Here is a 20,784-nt window from a genome sequence, read left to right on the forward strand (position 1 = left end):
CAAAAGCTGGAGGAATGCACTGCTCACACAAGGTCAATATTGTCCAAAAAAGAGACATTATATCAAGATTTGTCAAGCTGTTTTAAATGAAACACATTCACTCAGTGCCATGAACCAGGTCGGTTGATGTTTTTAGACACATGTGTAGAAGGTCTGAGGTCATGACGAGTCTCCCAGAGCTCAGCGGCTGACTGTCGGGTTACCAATGTGGTGTGTTGGTTGGGCAGTCGGTCGATTGGTCCAGATTGAAATAACTACTGGATGGATTCATATGAAGCTTTGTGCAGACATGTGTGGTACCCAGAGGAGGAATGCTGAGGACTTTGTTTGTCCCATGACTTCTCCTCTCGTGCTGCAGGATGGTTGACCTGTGCTTTTGAGAGAAATTCCTTCAATTTCTTGATGGATTACCAAGAAATTGGTTCATACATTTATGTTCCCTCAGGAATAATTGCAATGACATTGGTGATCCCCTGACTTTGTACTCAGCACCTCGATCAGGTCACATTTTGTATTTGTCCAATACTTTGGTTTATGACCAAATGCCTGTATAACTAATGACATTAACATCAGCCTCGGCTTTACTGTGTGTGTTTAGCATGTGAACATGGTAAACAGCATACTTGTTAAATCATCATGTTCATAAAAAAATAAAAGTCTTGTTATTGCTACATATCTGTAAAACCTTCATAATGACCATATCAGCAAAACAACTTGACAACTTATTTAATTTAATATTATTTAATACCCGCTCTTGCAATACAGTATCTGAATGAATAGTTCATGACTTTGAGGTTATGTTCAGAAATATGTGGTCAAGCTGTAGGGAAAGATTGTTGTTTTGTTAAAATATTGACAAACTTCAAAGTTGCCGTACTGGAAGCACAAGACATGATGTGTTTACTTTATTCAACCAAACCCACAATCTGCCACTGAGCTTCACCAAACATACGCATTATACAGGAAGTGACACTCAGCACTCCGTATGCCCTCCATGCACTCTGACCACGCCCTTCCAACTTCAGAACAAAACTCCAGCAATCCTTCACTTGGATGAATGTCCCCACTAAACCAAATCCATTGTTATCCTCAAAGCATATTTGACAAACAACTTTTACCACAACAGATCCTGAACAATTCAAAGGCAGCCATAACATTCAAGCTCTCTGAATGTGTATTCACTTAACTATTATCATAACACATCAATCTTCACAACACGATTACTGATTTGATGATCATGCTTTACCTTAACTCTGAGAGGAATGGGTGGTTATAATGTAAAAGGTATCAGCAAATCCACAGAGAACTATCATCCAACTCTGAAGCTGACAACGTCCATTACTCTGAAACATGAACTTGTACCTTCAAATTATTCATATAAAGTAACTGATAACTGAGTAGGTTTAGGTAATAACACCTAAAAACATTATATTTGAAGTCATGCACCAAACTCTCACAGTTGTTCTAAACCAGAACTGAGTTGGTGTGATTTTGAGTATCAGCCTGAAAAAAATTGCTTTTTTTAGCCTTAAGATTTTCCTAATCCTTGTTGATTACAATATGGACTTATGTAGGTTTGACACTGAGTTTGGTTATAATGGCATTATAGCTTTATACCTTTAACTGAGTTAGTTGCTGAGATCTGGGAGCAAGGCAATGACATTACAATGAAGCAGATGAGGCACTTAGCACAAGGGCAAGTTATTGCTGATTGATTGCGTTGATTTTCATATGTTGCACAATCTATAATTCTCTGTGGAATAAAGCCAAATCAAGCCTCATCTTATTCCACATATGTATGGCCTACGTACTGGGGACCATGGGGTCCTCAAGAATAAACGACGAGAAACAACCATTATAGCAGAATGTTTACTAACTTCTAACAACATTATTATTTATGTAATAAATGTCATCTCTACAAACAAAAATGGATTATTATTATTTTAGAAAAGATACAATTATTTGCTTGTTGTGTCAAATGAAAATAGACACGTAAGGAAAGATGTGTCTGTCTCCTTCAGAACGAGTTCCTCTACCCGCTGACAGTGTGTCCTTCTTTAAGAGGACCCCGTATCGATCTAGTCTTTGTATCTATTAAAGCAGCACAGGCTGCAATTAGGTGCTTTTGACTGGGGCCCCCTAGGACTCCAATATATTAACAATATAACACTTGCCTTCTGTTTGTGACATTTTGAAAGACTCTCAGATCTTGTGTATAAGTCAAACCAGAGACATGTTGTTTTACATTATATTTAAACATTCATGAAAAATGCTTCTATATCAGAGTGAGATGAGGAGAATGATCTTGGTGAGTGTGACTTCCACAGACGGTTGGCTGGTTGATGGTGTGATTTTAGCATCCAGTGTTCATGCTAACGCAGGCTAACAACTTCCTGTCTCCAGCTCCTAACTGAACACACATCACAATGATCATCTCTCTCAAAGCATCGGACTATATTCCCCAATTATGGAACTATTCCTTCAAAGAACTTTGAAGCGAAATCTCAGTTGGTATTAGTTTTAAAAAGCATCAGAAACAAAGGACAACAAAGGATTTATTAAGGTCTCTCACAAAAGATGAGCTGTTGTTGGTTTATTTTGCTCTTTCCCATGTTTTGTGATAAAATAAGTCTGCTGAGCTTTGGCGGCCTGGAATGCAAGTTGTGTTAAGTGAGGAAAGCAATTTGTTTAATAGTGCTGCTAATTTGACTAAATGTGTGTGTGTGAGAGAGAGAGGTGTCCTCCTTTTCTTGCTTGCACTTTTGCAGTCTGCCATCATCGGTTATATGTTTGCCCGTTAAATCCCATCTGCTGAAAGTTTGATCAAAATGAGATGAATCAACCGTCTTATCTCTCTGTCATTTTCCAGTTGAAGAACAATAGAAGAGACAACCTGTGTTTGGACCAAGGACCTGACACTGACAATGTCCCCATCATGTACCTCTGTCATGGTATGACACCACAGGTCAGTCGCCTCTCATTGTATTCTATTTGTTCTATTCTATTCTGTGAAAATTCTGGTGGGGCCACAGACTATTTATACAAGAAATTGTGATGATGCAATCCAAAGATACCATAGATAACATGAGCTATACTCTCACAACCATAAACTGTGCACGAATGATAGATAGATAGATAGATAGATAGATAGATAGATAGATAGATAGATAGATAGATAGATAGATAGATAGATAGATAGATAGATAGATAGATAGATAGATAGATAGATAGATAGATAGATAGATAGACTGACTTTATTTCAGACTCGGGGTCCATACAGACAGACATAAAAAAACAGACACAAACAATAAAAGTACGGAGGCCTAGCAATGCCTTACAAAGAGACAGCTGTACCAATGTCGCCACAGCTGGACTGGTAGCGTGTGGTGCTAAACCTTATGTTGGTTAAAACAAGTAGGATCCCATTTACAGAGTCATTCAGTCGACAGATGAATTTGTACATGAGATTTCTTAAAACTGTTTGGAAAGTGTTGACTCGTGCAGCCACAAACATTTCACCAGCACTGCTCCATCTCGGTCTCTTTAAAAGTATTCTCATGGCGTCATTGTACGCTACTTGAAGTCTCTGTAGACTCTTTGTTCTGTAGTTTGACCACAAGTGTGCAGTGTAGAGTGGAGTACAATATGCTCTGAACAGAGACATCTTCACTCCATCTGTACACAGACCAGACTTGCGTGAGAGACTGTTTGCTTGTGCAGACATCATACGACATTGCCTGGAAATGTCGTTATCGTCAGTCATGTGTTCTGTTAAAAAATGACCAAGATATTTTACTTCACTACAGACACCAAGATTATTGTCAGACAATTTGAAGTCAGGGAAGTTTAGACATTTGTCCTCTTTAGTTGGACAGATCAGGATAGCACTCTTACTGGCGTTGTATTTGATGTCATGTTCCACACCGTACACAGTACATATAGTGAGGAGCTGCTGAAGACCAGCGCTAGAAGGACTAAAGATCACCAGATCATCTGCAGACATGATGTGATTAACCAGAGTATTACCCATCATGCACCCAGTATTACAGGCTTTCAGTTGCTTGGACAGATCATCAATATACAGATTAAACAGAACTTGTCTGACACCATTGCTAACCCCAAATGGGGCTGACACACTTTTACCCCATTTTACTTGCATACTCTGGTGCGCATACCAGTAAGCCAGAATTCTCACTATGTATGTGGGGACACCTCTTTGGCTCAGTTTAAAAAATAATTTACTGTGATTAACACGATCAAAAGCTTTGGAGGCATCAATAAAACACATAAGAACTGATGAGTTTTGACCTCTGTATTTGTTTACAATTTCCTTTAAGGCATATATACACAAGTCAGTGCCATGTTTGGCTTTGAAGCCGAACTGGTTATCTGTGGAGGTGATGAAGTCATTCTGTCCAGCAGAATTCTTTCTAGGACTTTTGACAGGACGCTGGCCAAAGCAATGGGCCTGTAATTCTCTGGGCTACATACTTTACCAGCTTTGTTTTGAATGACTGGCACTGAGAGAACAGACAGCATTGAGTCTGGTAACAAGCCGTGAATCATGAAGCCAGTAAAACAAACAGCGAGGAGAGGAGCTAACCTCGGACTAGCATATTTAAGGTGTTCAGCAGTAATATGGTCTAAGCCACTTGCTTTGCCTTCAGACAGTTTGTTGATAGCTTGGTGCACCTCATATGATGTAATTGCCATTGACTCATTACTCTCAGAACTGTCCACGCTGTACAAATCACTTTTGATGCAGTTAAATAAGGTGCTATAATGCTGTCGCCATAACTCAGCAATGTTGTCTGTTCCTGAAATTCCATCTATAGTGCATGGTAAAGATGTTTTACAGTTAAGAGCTCTCACTTCTTTCCAAAAATCAACTACGTTGTTGCTTAGCAGCTTCTTGGCCATGGAGTCAGCCCGCATGGCTTGATCATTCTTGCAAATGAAGCGAATGGCATACTTATATCTTGCATTGGTGAGCTTCTTGTACTCAAGCTCTGGCCCTTGTCTGGGTCTACCAGCTAGAGCCCATGATTTGAAGGCTTCACAGGCTTCAGCACGATACTCAGCTACATACTCGTTCCAGCCAGGTTTGATGTTGTGGGTCTTATTATGATGCTTGTAGTAGGGCTTGCTGTCTTTATACAGAGCACTTACTATATCATTGTACATGAAGCAGAGATCTCTCCTATGCACCACATCCTTACAGTTAACGTCAGTACACATAGCTGCATCTCTAGCTAGATGAATATGACTGAAGGACTGGTCTGTACGAGCAGAATACACTAAGACGTCCTCTTCAGTGAGAGTTGACCAGTCAAGTTTTTCTGTGTTGACACTATTTCCATTTCTAGATAGCGCCGGTAGATGTTCAACATTTATCGACATAGCAAAAGGTATATGATCAGTTGTTGCTGCTCCATAAAGAATGCCCATACATCCCAATGAAGCATGAGCATCAGCTGTACGAATACAATGGTCCAGCCATGATGTAGTGTGCCAGGCCTCACTAATGTATGTATAGCTATTTGTAGGCAAAAGCACTTCGCTTGATAATATAAAATAATTGTCTTTACAAAACTGAGCCATGTGCTTGGCAAATACTGAGCTTGTGTCTGAGATATCTGCATTCATATCCCCAATAACATAAATACTAGAAGAAGTATTATCTTGAATGAAGGAATTGATGAAGGCAATTCATCCTCATTGTGATTGCACTCATAGGGTGTATAAACATTTAGGATAGTGAATTCCTTATCATCATGAGTAAACTGTATTGCAACACACCAGTCAACACCAAGCCTGACCACATTTATCAAAGAGTCAAGCTTCTTATTCCAGAGAATAGCCACACCCCCTGGAATCCTTCCTCTGACTATTCCCATGCCAAAGTCAGTTGTAGACTCCCCAGCACCATGAAAGTTATCATTAAAAGAGTTGAGTTTTTCCAAGTCTTGCTTCGGTAAGAATGTCTCTTGTAAACATAGTATGTCACAATTCTCCAAAAGGTTGTCAACAACCATGCGGCGAGCTTTATCCCCAACGCTCTGGCCCACACCAGGCCAGGACAGTTGTACGACAAAACCCGGATATACATTTAGCAAAGCAAGTGAGTGCCCATAGCACCAGCAGGCAAACTTATTCCCCCCACAGCAAGTGCATGGTTAGAGCCGATAACTCCCGCCCTGCGGGGCTCAAAATAGCGCCGGACAAATGCCCCTTCTGGCCAGAGCTCCGGAATGTACATTTCATCAAACGAGTGAGAGAGGGAAGACACTGCGATTGCTGTGACCAATGCACCACCAACATCAGAGATGAAGCATTCAGCCGAATAATGCCGTCTAATATCACAGAATATCTCACCATACCACCATATAGGACCACCAAAGCACAATGTTCACGATATCGCCACATCAAATAGCTGACTCATGAGCAGAAACCAAAGGTGCATTTGTCATCTGTTGAGCAGCCTCATCCTTGTAAACATTGCACGTGCAATCCAAAAGTTGGTTTTGAATAATGGCTGAAGTTCCCTTAAAATAGGGTTGAGCATCGTCATGGCTCCTTAGTCTGGAGTCACCCTCGCACGTAGTCTCAAATATGCATCTTATAAGGCCAGGCTTTAACCAGCCGGCAGACTCATCATGTCCACGCAAGGCAATGTCACATCACACATTCCACAAGCTTTCATACCGGTTATGTTTCTGCTAAGAACACACCTGTTTCCTTCAGTCTGACGGTTGTATTGTTCAATGCCACGTCTGTACGCGCCATCAAGCTGAGAGGCAACGCTCATTGTTCCCAGTGAGCCAAACGTAATGGCATTATCCACATGTGATGCACAACTCCTGTGTTTGACTTGTTCTTTTTAAATGCACTTGATGTCCAGACAGTTTCTTCTCTGAAAAGAGGACATGGAAAGCAGAACAGGGCTTTTTAAACTTCTTGTGGTTGAATGATCTTTTTTAATCTTTTCCTTCTTGAGATATGATTAGGTCATCCAGCAGATGTGGACACAAATGTTTTAGTTTTTTTTTTGCTCCAGGGATAAATCGCCAAATCGTACTGCAGTTAAATAATCTACACGATCCATCACTATTGTTGTAACGTTAACGTAAGTACAATATCAGTCCCTCTTTAGCTAGCTAGCAAGATGTGTGCAGCCTTGCACCATTCAAATCAACTAATGGGATGCTTCTAGGGGACAGTGCCCCACCAAGCAGGAACGGACAAGCAGCTCCATGCACGAAGAACTAAAAAAGAGATTACATTCAGAATATGATCAAAAATTGCAAAAATGTTATGAGGTAGACAGCGTTGAGTTTTGGCATTATTGCGTCTGACATCGAGAAAAGCCGAGAACTTCTTCTGTACAACAGCACCCTCTGGTGGAGCTGTGCCCCACGGGCCCCTAATGCAGAAATGCAGATGGAATGATGAAGCCCATTTAAATTCATCCAGCAGAAAGAGAACAACATGAACAAGTATTCTGGGAATACTCCGTGTCTGTCCGCCTAATAAATGACAATCGTGCAATAACGCGTGTAGCTCTGTTTTGGACGATATAAAGTCCAAATATTTAGCTGTTTAATGCTCCAATATGTTCGTCAGCTAGTTGCTAACTTAGTTTTTCTTTTAAGACCTAGTCAGGAGCTTTTTTACTGAAAACAGGCTTCCTGCTGCTGATATGATGTTGATAAAAGGAGAGTTATGGGCCAGAAAACCAAAACAATGAGCTAAAAGACACTAAAATGCTTTTCAAAGATGAAAGAAACTGCATATTCAGTCATAAGTCTCACTGGGTCCATCATTACAAGCAACTCATTTCACACTACAAAAAGTCATTTAAGCCTTTGTTTATGTAAAGATTTTAGTTAGTGCAGCATAAACCATTCCCAAGTTAAGAATAAATTGTTTGTAGTTAGGTAATGAAGTAGAGGAGATTTGAGAAATCAATAGTGGCTCTCTGCATATATTGGCATCAGTAATGTTTATCTATGGGGTCTTGTAAATTTCATAATTGAGAAAGTGACATTTCCATGACGAGTAAAGTGGCTAATTAGAGCAAGAATCTAAAAGGATATGCTAACTAAGAGCAGATATATCACCCTGCTATAGTAATGCTGCTTTGTCATGTGCTGTTTTGCTTGTAGAGTGAAACTTTTCAGCTCTTGCTGCTGAAATATCTGACAAGTAATCATCAAGTCATTGAGGCCAATCAACAACTCTATCTGCCTGCAGATGAAAGCGGCAGTTGCGGCATATTTCCACTTTTCACAGCTTTGAAATGCTCTGTTACTTGACTAAATTAAGAATTCACATTTTACTGTGTGCATTATATTCTGCTTGCCATAAAGAAGCTTGCATAATCATAACTAGATTCCACTACATACCCAGCCCGTCATCTAAAAGAGCTTTCTGAGGACACTCCTAGCCTTGCCTCCATTGTGGGTGCGGTTAATAGATCCGACCTGCTTCTTGACGTCGGAAACATCCAACGTTCTATCTGGGTCATACTCAGCAACACAGCACAGCTGCTGAAACAGCTGTGCTGGCATTTCCCTGTGTCTTGGCCTTCCATATTTTGTCTTACCTGGACACAACATAATCAGCATGTGCTGATTAAGAAATTGTGTTATTATTATTATCTCCCTCAAGAAATCAACATGAGTGTTTTGCTTATTAAACTGGGCACAAAGCTGGAGAGACACTTGTCAACATGAACGTGGTGTTTGGACAGAAATACAGCAGGTAAGAGTCTTCAGCATGTGGCAGAGCAGAGTGCCCCCATGCAGTCCCAGCAGGGCCCAGAGTGAGGCCTGTGGGCTCGTTTTATTCCCGTCTTTCGGGAGAAAGAATGATGCAGTACTATTCATCTGGCCTATATGATGCTAATTTGTTCAAATCTGAGGGGTTTTGTCTTAAAACTCACATTTTAAGACACAAACGAGTTCAAAGCCAAGCATGTGCTTATCCAGTTAGTAGTGAGCAGATATTTAGCTGCGATGGAGTTATTTAGAGATATTAAAAACAGAGCAAATTAACAGATCATTTATTCGCTCATGTTTGTGGAGGAATTTTATCTAGAAATTTACCCACTGCAGGACAACATTTCTTCAGATAACAGGGGTATTTGGGGCTTTACGAGGATGCGTCAAGATAGCAGCAGAATATCGTTGCACAGTATAGGATCAGCCAGGCGAACTAAGCACTTTATAGACGGGAGATTACATATATTACGCTGCACATTTAATGAAATGGAAGTTATTATCCTGTACCTTCTGCAGTATTTATAGAGGGATTAGAGCAGTGGTTCTTAACCTGGGTTCGATCGAACCCCAGGGGTTCGATGAGTCACTCTCAGGGGTTCGGCAGACACACACTGCGGTCAAGTGAGCCGCCGCTTTAAAAATGAATGACCGTCTATTCCTTAAGGTGCGTTCACACCGAGCGCCCCGTTCGGTGTGAACGCAGCATAACGGTACATTGGCTTGGATAGCCCTACGGTGGCTTGGGTAGCCCAAAAAGCACGGAGAAAGCCAAAAGTTATGCTGCGTTCACACCGAACGGGGCGCTCGGTGTGAACGCACCTTAAGGAATAGACGGTCATTCATTTTTAAAGCGGCGGCTCACTTGATCGCAGTGTGTGTCTGCCGAACCCCTCGGCAGACACACACTGCGAGGTAGTTTACATGTAAAGTCAATGCTGCGTTGAAGATGGCGAATATCATGCTGGGAATGAATGAATGAATGAATTTTATTTATATAGCGCTTTTCACAGACAGTACTATCACAAAGTGCACATAAGACATTTAAAAGCATAAAAAACACAATGTGACCCAAGGGTCAATAAATTATCTACACAGAGTGAATAAAAAATGTTAAAGAATAAAATAAAAATAAAAATAAAAATAAAAATAAAATAAAAATAAAAATAAAAATAAAAATAAAAATAAAATAAAATAAAATAAAATAAAATAAAATAAAAATAAAAATAAAAATAAAAATAAAAATAAAATAAAATAAAATAAAATAAAATAAAATAAAATAAAATAAAATAAAATAAAAATAAAATAAAATAAAAATAAAATAAAAATGTAAAACATATTTTAAGAGCAGTTCTAGGACATGAGTTTACTTTTACACAAACGCCAGCCTAAACAGGTGGGTTTTTAGCTGGATTTTTAAAAGTATCCACAGTATCTGCGAGGCGCAGAGTTGCAGGCAGAGCATTCCAGAGCCTCGGGGCCACTGCCTCAAAGGCTCGGTCACCACGGCTCTTAAATCGTGTGCGTGGGACTGACAGAAGACCTAGAGCGTTTGACCTGAGAGTGCGGGCGGGTGAATAGGGGCGAAGTAGATCAGCTACATAAGTCGGAGCCTGACCGTGAAGTGCTCTGTAAGTGATGGTGAGAATTTTAAAGTGTATCCGAGATGCTACAGGAAGCCAGTGGAGAGATCGGAGTACGGGGGTGATGTGAGACCGTCGATTTGTCCTGGTGAGTAATCTGGCTGCAGCATTTTGGATGACCTGCAGACGGTTAAGAGCAGATACACTGAGTGATGTGAAAAGTGAGTTGCAGTAGTCAATGCGTGAAGAGATAAATGTGTGTATGATCATTTCTAATTCAGGTGTTGATAATACAGATCTTAGTTTACTGATATTTCTTAGATGGAAGAAACATGACCTGGACAGCTGCTTAACATGTTGGTCAAACGACATGGATCGATCAAAGAAAATCCCAAGATTGCGCAAGTTGCAATGTGAAGCAGAGGAGAGAGGACTAATAATCTGCCTGATCATGGGGACAAACTCCTCTGGAGCAATAACTAGGACCTCCGTCTTAGAGTCACTGAGTTGCAAGCAGTTTTCTGCCGACCAGTCTCTGATGGCATTGACACAGTCCAGGAGCCGAGTTAATGTGAATGCCTCGCTGGGTTTAAATGACAGATGAAGTTGGATGTCGTCTGCATATAAGTGATAGGACACATTATAGCTTTTTATGATTGGTCCCAAAGGTAACAGATAAAGGGAAAATAACAAAGGCCCCAGAACCGAGCCCTGCGGTACACCACAAGAAAGTGGAGAGGTAACAGACACAAAATCACCCACAGAGACATTGAAACTTCTGTCACTGAGGTAAGATGTAAACCAGTCTAACGCTATGCCAGATATGCCCACCCAATCACGAAGCCTCTTAATCAGGATGTCATGGTCTACAGTGTCAAATGCAGAACTGAGATCCAGAAGAACTAACACAGAGCAGTCACCTGCATCAGCACACATGAGAATGTCATTTGAAACCCTCAGCTGGGAAAAGCTGCTGAAGATAAATTATCCCAAATTCATATTTCAAATGACACGATCAGCAGCAGAATAGACGACATGAGCAATGACATCTTGGCTCAAGTAGTTGCAGATCTGATTTCAAGCCAAGCAAAATTCAGCCTCCAACTCGATGAGACCACCGACGTTTCCAATCTCAGCCACTTGTTGTATTCGTGCGCTATATGAAAGACGACGAGACAAAGGAAGATTTTTTATTTTGTAAGCCTGTTACAATAACAACCAAGGCAGTCGATGTGAAGAAACTCGTGGATGACTTCTTCAGAGACAACAATCTTTCGTGGAATATGGTTTCTGCAGTTTGTTCGGACGGAGCTCCAGCCATGCTGGGACGACACTCTGGTTTTGGAGCGCTGGTGAAATCCGATGCACCACACATCATTGTTACACACTGTGTTCTGCACAGGCATGCGTTGGCAACAAAAACCTTGCCTCCAAAACTGGCAGAAGTACTAAAAATCGTAGTTGAATGTGTGAACTACGTGCGAAATAGTGCTATGAAGCACCGCATCTTCAAAGACCTCCGTCAGGAAATGGGCTCTGAATTCGAGGTACTTCTGTACCATTCTAACGTTCGGTGGTTATCCCGGGGAAAGTTGCTGAATCGGGTTTTTGCCATGCATGTGGAATTAGCCTTGTTTTTGTGAGAGCACCAACATTGTCACGCAGATTGCTTCGAAGATTCTGAGTTCATTCTCATCTTGGCGTACATGGCTGATATTTTCGATGCTCTCAATCATTTCAATCGACAAATGCAGGGCGGTGGAGTCAACATCATCGAAGTGGAAGAAAACCTGAATGCGTTAAAAAAAAGCTACCTTTATGGAAACGACGAACAGAGAATGACAACTTCAAAAACTTTCCCCTGCTGGACGACTGCGTAAGTCAGATCGAAGACGTGTCTGGAATTGGAGACATTTCTGTACCTGGGGAGCCGAAGCAAGCGATTGCCATGCACTTAGATATGCTCGCAAAGTCCCTCGACGGATACTTCCCCACCACACAGTCATATCCAGCATGGGTGAGACAGCCATTCACGTTTAGTGTTGCGACAGCAGATGTCAACGATGTATGCCTCGACGAAATCATTGAACTTCAGCAGAGCCAGCTTCAACAGTAACTCTTCGGAACAACAACGCTCTCAACGTTTTGGTGTCACCAAATCGTACCATACCCTCGTATTGCCAAGAAAGCCCTTGAGAGACTCACACCGTTTGTTACAACGTATCTTTGTGAGCAATCCTTTTCGAGGATGGTAGACATGAAAACTAAGAAATGCACTGATGAAGCTCGCAGGGTTCAGTACCTCCAATAAGGTTAAGAACCACTGGATTAGAGGATGTCAGTATATAACAGATAAAGCCATAATCTTTGCTATTAAGGGATATCCTCATACACATCATGCATACATGACCTCTCTTTGCATTGGCCAAATGAAATTTCCAGTCTCAGTGACTAACCCTGCGCAAACTGACACATGGTAAAATAAATGACCAAACCAATTTCCACTACTGAAACTGGTTTATTGCATTGGTGAATGCCGAAGAGATGGCATGTGTAAGAGTTGTGAGACATCAGTGATAAGCAGCCTGAAGACGCAGAGCGAACAGCAGCAGGATCCGTTTCACAGCTGACATCAAAGACTCAAACATTCCTCTGGTCTTCTATCATGCCCTTAACACTTTCATTCTTTATTCATGTTGAGTATCTTTTGTAATGTTATTCCCCACAGTCCCTCTCATTCCATATTCTGATCCTTTTCTCCTGAATCCTTTAGATCAGTGGTCCCCAACCCCCGGGCCGCGGACCGGTACCGGGCCGCGGGTCATTTGGTACCGGGCCGCACAGAAAAAATAAATAATTTCTGTTGTATTGCGTATTAGAGTCTGAAAGATGTTTTATTTTGAAAAACGACCGGATTCTCTTGTGCTGCTTAACATCCGCCTGTGCCTCTTGACACGTAAAGACGTCTCGGTCACGTGATGCGTCATTCCAAAACTAAGCCCGCAAACCAGCGAAAATGAGTAAAAAACAAACATCTTTGGAGAGCTTCTTTGCAAAGGGGAAAAGGCCAACTGAGGAGACAGAAGAGGAGCCTTCGACCTCCAAGAAGAAAAAGAAAGCTTCATTTAACAGACAATACCAGGAGTCCTACTTAAAATTTGGATTTATCGCCACAGGTGAGTCTCACTTGCCAAGCCCGCTCTGCGTAATATGTGGCGACAAGCTAGCAAACGAGGCGATGAAGCCTTCAAAACTGCTTCGGCACATGGAGACCAAGCACCCTGGATTAAAAAACAAGCCTTTGGATTTTTTTGAAAGAAAAAAATGTGAGCAAGAAAGACAGACGCAATTACTGAGGGCCACCACTTCAGTAAATGCAAGTGCACTGAGAGCATCATACTTAGTGGCTAACCGCATTGCTAAGGCTAAAACACCTTTTACTATTGGTGAAGAGCTGATCCTGCCCGCCGCCAAGGATATTTGCCGTGAACTTTTAGGAGAGGCTGCAGTTAAAAAGGTGGCACAGGTGCCTCTTTCTGCTACCACCGTCACCAGGCGAATCGAGGACATCGCAGAGGACATTGAGACGCAGCTGTTGGAGAGGATTAAAAAGTCACCGTGGTACGCAATCCAGGTTGATGAGTCTACTGATATTGACAACAAGGCAATATTACTCGTTTATGTGCGATATCTTTATGAGGAGGATGTGCATGAGGATATGTTTTGTGCACTGTTATTGCCAACCAACACCACAGCGGCAGAACTATTCAAGTCTCTGAATGACTACATATCGGGAAAACTGAACTGGTCCTTTTGCGTCGGCGTGTGCACGGATGGAGCTGCTGCCATGACTGGACGGCTGTCTGGATTAACCACTCGGATTAAGGAGGTTGCACCTGAATGTGAGTCTACGCACTGTGTCATTCACAGGGAAATGCTGGCTAGCCGCAAAATGTCACCTGAACTTCATGGTGTATTTAATGATGTTGTTAAAGTTATTAACCACGTCAAAGCACACGCACTCAACTCCCGTCTGTTCGAGCAGCTTTGTGAGGAGATGGGTGCAGAGCACAGGCGCCTTCTGTTACACACAGAAATAAGATGGCTATCCAGAGGAAAATCACTCGCCAGAGTGTTTGAGTTACGAGAGCCGCTGCAGAGATTTCTCTCAGAAAAAAAGTCGCCACTGGCAGCTCATTTCAGTGATGCGGACTGGGTCGCAAAACTCGCTTACCTGTGCGACATATTCAACCATCTCAACGAACTTAATCTGTCACTTCAGGGGAAAATGACAACTGTGTTCAAGTTGGCAGATAAAGTAGCTGCATTCAAAGCCAAACTGGAATTATGGGGACGGCGAGTGGACAGAGGGATATTTGACATGTTTCAAACATTAGTGGGGATTTTGGAGGAGGACACTGCGCCTGAGCCAGCATTCTCCCAGCTGGTGCGCGACCACCTGTCTCTGCTTTTACAAGAGTTTGAGCGCTACTTCCCGACCACAAAAGACCCACGAACGGCGAGGGAATGGATCCGCGACCCATTTGTAAACAAACCGGGCGAATCCAGCATGTCCGTGCAACAAGAAGATCAGCTGCTGGAGATCGCAAATGACGGTGACTTTAAACGTACATTTGAGACAACCACTCTGCCGATGTTCTGGATGAAAATCAAGGCAGAATATCCTGACATCGCCACAAAAGCACTGAAAACCTTGCTACCATTTCCAACATCCTATCTTTGTGAAGCGGGCTTTTCTGCAGTGACAGCAACCAAGACAAAGTTACGGAACAGACTGGACATAAGGAACACACTTCGGGTGTCATTGTCTCCCATCACCCCTAGATGGGACCGGCTCGTTGCAGAGAAACAAGCCCAGGGCTCCCACTGATTCAGCGATATGGCGAGTTGTATTTTTCAGTTGTATTTTCAGTTTTTTTTTTTCATGCCGGTCCGTGAAAAATAATGGCTACATAAAACCGGTCCGTGGTGCAAAAAAGGTTGGGGACCCCTGCTTTAGATTATCTCTGGGTCCTCTGCTTCCTGAACAGAATTACTCCATTTCTGTGTGTGTGTGTGTGTGTGTGTGTGTGTGTGTGTGTGTGTGTGTGTGTGTGTGTGTGTCCAACAGGATGGATGAATGTGGCTTTGAATGACAAATAAAGTGTTGAATGTCACTGATGCATAACGTTCCTCAATTTCCTGTTCAGCCACTTGACAGGTGAGGATGAGTAAGCGGGAGAAATAGAGACACAACAGTAACAACTTAGGAGTGAAGGATTTCTTTGGCAAGCAGTTAAGCACTTCTTTGCATATGTAGTAAATGACGACAGCTATCAAACTCATGCCTCGTTTATGTCACGTCAACTTTATTGTAATACAACCCTGGGCACTGGGGACATGATCACCTAGTGATTCAATGTTGGAGCTTGGGACAAACCTGCAGACTCACATAAAGGTTGTTTCCAACATCTTGTGTAGCATTAACCTCAGGACTTAATCAAAAAACTTGAAAACAAGGACTGGTCAGTAACCACGTGAGCTCTGATGGTGGATGACCAAGAAAATCCAGTAAGAACGCCAGTTGTTGGTGGTTCTTGCATCAAAACAAACATGAAGGGCAACCAGAAGATTGCACTGTTCATATGCAGTGCAATCTCGACTGGAAAGGTCCAGAGAGTGGTAGGTCTGAGATTCATATTGTTAGATCCTGGGGTACTTCTGGCCCGATACGGGGCTACTTACTGACTCAGCTCTCTATTAAAAGATTGTCGAGCTGGTGTTCTTGCGCGGGAACTCGCCTGGCTCTTCTAACTGCCGTTACTCCCGACGTCTACCCTGCGTCCTCCGGTCTGAGTGCACTCGGTCGAGGGGCCACCCTGACCCCGGGCGCTCCTACCAGTCGCGTCGGTTATGGCAGCTTCCCTCTTCTGGATCCGTGCTCTTGGTAAATGCCAGGTTAGGTTTTAACGGCTACGATTACTTCTAAAACCGTAAGGGATTGTTAAGTGGATTCGGTCTTCTAGGATAACCTTACAGAACTCAGTTGTTAGACATACAATGGATTTAACGTTTTACTGCCACGAGGAACTTTTACTACTTGAGCAAATAAATGCACTTGAGAATTTTACTTCAAATGCAGATTAGATATTTATTGCAGGTTATATTTAGTTAGTTTGCAAGGGTTAAGCTACAGCTCACATAAAATGTCACAACACTTGATTCGTTACTTTAATTTTCTTCTTAGGTTATACTCATTGGTTTTAGATGCCGAGACGGCTCGGTTGGAGCTGGATTTCCAAAGGTGCGATGAAAAGGTTCTTTTGGAGTTGTTAGGAGCGGAGGTCTGGCCAGACCCTCGGACTCCTCCTGCTCTCGCAGCGGAGTTCGGCCAACAGTCCTCAAGACTCAGTACAAAGTCTTTCTAGGGCTGCTGCGTTCCTCCGTTGTTCAGTTGTTAAAGTCGAGCAGTGGGGAGAGGAAAATCTCCGTCTTTCAATTCGTCTGGACGGCTCGTGTAGAAATCCCAGTTTGGGGCTTGCAAGCGTCTCCTTTTATCCTTGATTTGGGCTGTCTGTTCCCCCCCCCCACCTATTCTGAACACATGATCTTCATCCCACCCTCTTGTGTGTGCGTTTGTCTCCGGAAAGCACCAGACCTTTCCCTCTCGTGTGTGTGAGTCATCTCTTGCAGCAGAATTCCATGTCTCATGACTGTTTTTCCGACCCACACCCAAAAACATCTGTTCCTGACTCACTCGGTCTGCTGACACACCATGACAAACACTTTTCCACATCTCAGCTCCGGTACACAGATCATTAATATATCAGTTTTTACATTTGTTAAATCACTCTATGCATTAAACATTCGTTATATAATGATCATAAACCTTATCTTTCGATTATACTTTAACTATTGATTTCTGAGTATATGCTTCGTGCTTTTATATCCTGACTTTCCCCTGAATGTGTATGCATGTATCCAAGGCGGCTTTCTCTGTGAGCTCAACTCTTCTTGACAATATTAAAGAGGCATTCATTCATATTGCCACATTTCAATCACTTCTTTCTCCATTTCAGTTGTTAGCAATCTCACACCACAAACCTTTGTGCTTCTTCTTCTTCATCTTTTGTCTATTTACAGATGTTGTGTTGAAATCAGTTTCCCTGTCATGATGAGTTTCCCTTACCTAAATCAGGACCACATCTTAAACCTTACCAGTTGTTGCTCAATCTGATCCCAACTTCACCCCTAACCCTATGCTAACCATGGAGGGGGCGCTACGGTAAATCACAGAAGACTGTACTGTCCTCACAGCACTTCACTCTGTGCTTGTAGGTGGAAAGCGAGAGCACTGAAAGATGATCGGATAACCCAGAGTGAGGTCTTGGGACAGACAGGTTAACTATCTTAATCATGGTCGTATTACCTCTGGTTGGACATTTGATGTATTGATGTATTTTGGCAGCAGAGTTCACAGTGGTTAAAGAAAACACTGCATGGTTCAAACAGACTGACACTTGAAAGGGCAGAAAGAGACACAGATCTTTCTCAGCAGCAATTGAATTGGTCATTAGTAAAATAAACTGGGCTTAGCATCAAAATGAGTACAGTTTAACTCGTTCCTGTTTTAATGTCAAGTGCACAATAATGCCGATAATAATCTGGAAAAGGTGTGTTTTTCTTGTTTTATGGGGGAAAGAGCAGGTCAACAGAAGATGCCATATAATTGGTATATACATGATCTGAAAGCTGGAAACCTATGATCAATTTGAGATGCAAATCAGCAGTTTGTGTCAAGATATTCTAGTCATAAATCATGAATAGAAATTAATTGATAAATTTAAATAAATTTTGAAAGTGTAAAATAACATTATATTATTTGTTGCTATGGCAAGGGCATGTACATGCTGTGGATGGTAGCTCTCATTGAATTTCGCGACATTCTTATCTTTATTTGCCGTTTTTGTGTTTATCACTAATGGCATATGACAGAATACATTCGTCAACTGAAAAATAAATGGTTAATTGTATATCTCTTTTCTGGTCTTCCGACCACTCAAAGCACTTTAACAATGCATGTCATCATTTGCCCATTCACACCCATTCATACACTGATGGTCAGGGGCTACCATGCAAGGTACCACCTGACCATAAGGACTATCGAATCATTCACATCCATTCATACACGGCCTTCGGGAGCAATTTCCTTTTAAGTGTCTTGCCCAAGGTCGCATCGACATTAACTACAGGAGCCGGGGATCGAACCGCCGATCTTTTGATTGAGGGCCGACTCACTCTAACTTCTGAGCCACAGTCACCCAGTGAGCCAAGATGATCAGGAAACTCCACCACCTCAATGCCCCAGAGGGCAAGGAGTGTTACAGGAGGAAGCTTGAGAGGAAACTCAAGCAAACAAGAACATCAGGGAGGTGTGGAGTGGCATGAGAATCATCACTGGCCATGGAAAAATGACTGATTGGGGTCACTGGACCTTCTGCTGGTATGCCGACCAGCCCCACATTGGAGTCGAAGCTATCATCTCTCTGCTGCAGAGAGCTCTAACTCACTTGAAAGAGAGAGGCAGCACTGTGAGAGTTGTGTTCTTTGACTTTTCCATTGCTTTTAACGCATTAATAAGACCTTCCCTGCTCAGGAATAAGCTACTGGATATGAATGTGGGTGCTCCCCTAGTGGCCTGGATCACCAACTACCTCACAGGTCGGCCACAATATGTGAGGCTGCAGAGCAACTTGTCCAACAAAATAGTGAGTAGCACGAGGGCACCTCAAAGAACGGTCCTGTCTCCCTTCCTGTTCACACTCTATACCTCATACTTACTGCTCACAGTACTGCCACCTGTAGAAGTTTTCAGATGACTCTGCCATTGTGGTTTGTATCAGCAGGGGACAGGAGGCTGAGTACTGGGCTGTGGTGACAATTTTGTGGAGTAGTGTGAATTGAATCACATGCAACTCAATATAAGACAGACTAATGACCTGGTGGTGGATTTTAGGAGGCAAAGGACAACTCCAAACACAGTCAACATCAGGGGAACAGAGGTGGACATTGTCCAGACAACCTCCGGATTACAAATACCTTGATTACAAAAATGTCCTTCGTGATAAATAAAGTTCTGTCTTACCTTATCTTATCTAATCTGTACTTCAATGACTCTATCAGTCCTTAACCTATCACTACATATTTCAAATATGTCGATGACTACTACTACTTGCACACCCAATATGACAATAACTCCGTTTTAGGTTTTTAGACTGCACTGAACATTGTTTTGGAGAATGCGCATGTCTAAGATCTTGTCACAAAAGTCTGCTGTCAGGACAAAATCTGCTGCTGTGGTTCAGAAACTGGACCAAAACTTTGCGGGTTCATGTAGGATCCCACCTGATTTTTTGGGCCTGATCATCTGCAAACTCAAAGCACTTTTTGTTGCACTCCACCTTCTGCTGCTGCTATAAAAAAAGTTTATTTCAACCCATTTTGTTTTCCCTTTTTCTTCCCTAAAATAACTGGATCCAATGAAAAAATGAATACGCATCACCCACAACGCCTCCAAAATAATTGTCCTCAACCTCTCAGAGGACACAAAGCACACACCATAGCACTTCACCCCAGGTACCCCCTCAACCCGTTCTTCACACTGCTTCCATCTGGTTGTATGTACAGATTCCTGTCCTGGATACGGGCACATAAAAGGATTAAAGGACAATAAAGAATCTATCTACCTAATCTATCTCATAATGGCTCCAAACAGTTCATCAAGTGCCACTGCAGCATAAGCAAAACACAGGGAATCTCCCTTGGGAGATAGAATGGTCTGCACTTTATTGGCAGTTGTTCCAACAGTAGCGAACAGGACTGGGAAATAATTTCCGTCAGTGCACAACGAGTTGTTTACCTTATCAGTAATCGTCTTGAACCACTCCATGCACAGACAAGCCCTGACACAACCGTATAGCCCCATCAAGTTTGTTAGGGCCCAGCCAAGTCTCAAATCTCAGAATATACAACAGTCCTTCATGTCCCTTTGAGAGCTGATTCGGCAATGAAGTCCGTCCAGCTTGTTGTTGCTCAGCAGTATGCTGGGGAATTGGGGCCCGAGTAGGACTCCGTCTAAGCCTCACCAGGACACCACCTCATTCACCTTCCCTCTGACCGTCTGTGGCCATTACTCCATGGTTGTACCTGTTTGTTGTAGGCAATCTCTTTCAGTATAACCTGCAGCTTCCAGCTGTTGGGAATATCCAATCTTATGTCTGGTTATGATAGGCCTATCATTCGTGTTTTGTGCAACAACAAAAAAAAATTAAATACATGTAAACAAACAGTAAGAGGGGAGCAGCACATAGTAAGGCGGCATCTTAATGGGGAAGATAAATAAAGCACAATGTGGCCTGATC

At 42.4% G+C, this 20,784-nt stretch overlaps 1 protein-coding gene across 1 annotated transcript in view; it reads left to right on the forward strand.

Annotated features, from left to right (window-relative positions):
* The window catches only part of LOC306777250 (polypeptide N-acetylgalactosaminyltransferase 18-like), a gene marked incomplete at both ends in the record, with an annotated part of 62,111 nt that overhangs the window by 30,845 nt on the left and 10,482 nt on the right, over positions 1-20,784 (forward strand). The window contains one exon of the mRNA XM_079268292.1: positions 2,870-2,965. Coding sequence (XP_079124418.1) covers positions 2,870-2,965 — 96 coding nt within the window. The remainder of the gene's footprint in view (positions 1-2,869; positions 2,966-20,784) is intronic.

Source organism: Melanostigma gelatinosum (assembly GCF_949748355.1).
Source record: "Melanostigma gelatinosum genome assembly, chromosome: 1".
Lineage (NCBI taxonomy): Eukaryota > Metazoa > Chordata > Actinopteri > Perciformes > Zoarcidae > Melanostigma > Melanostigma gelatinosum.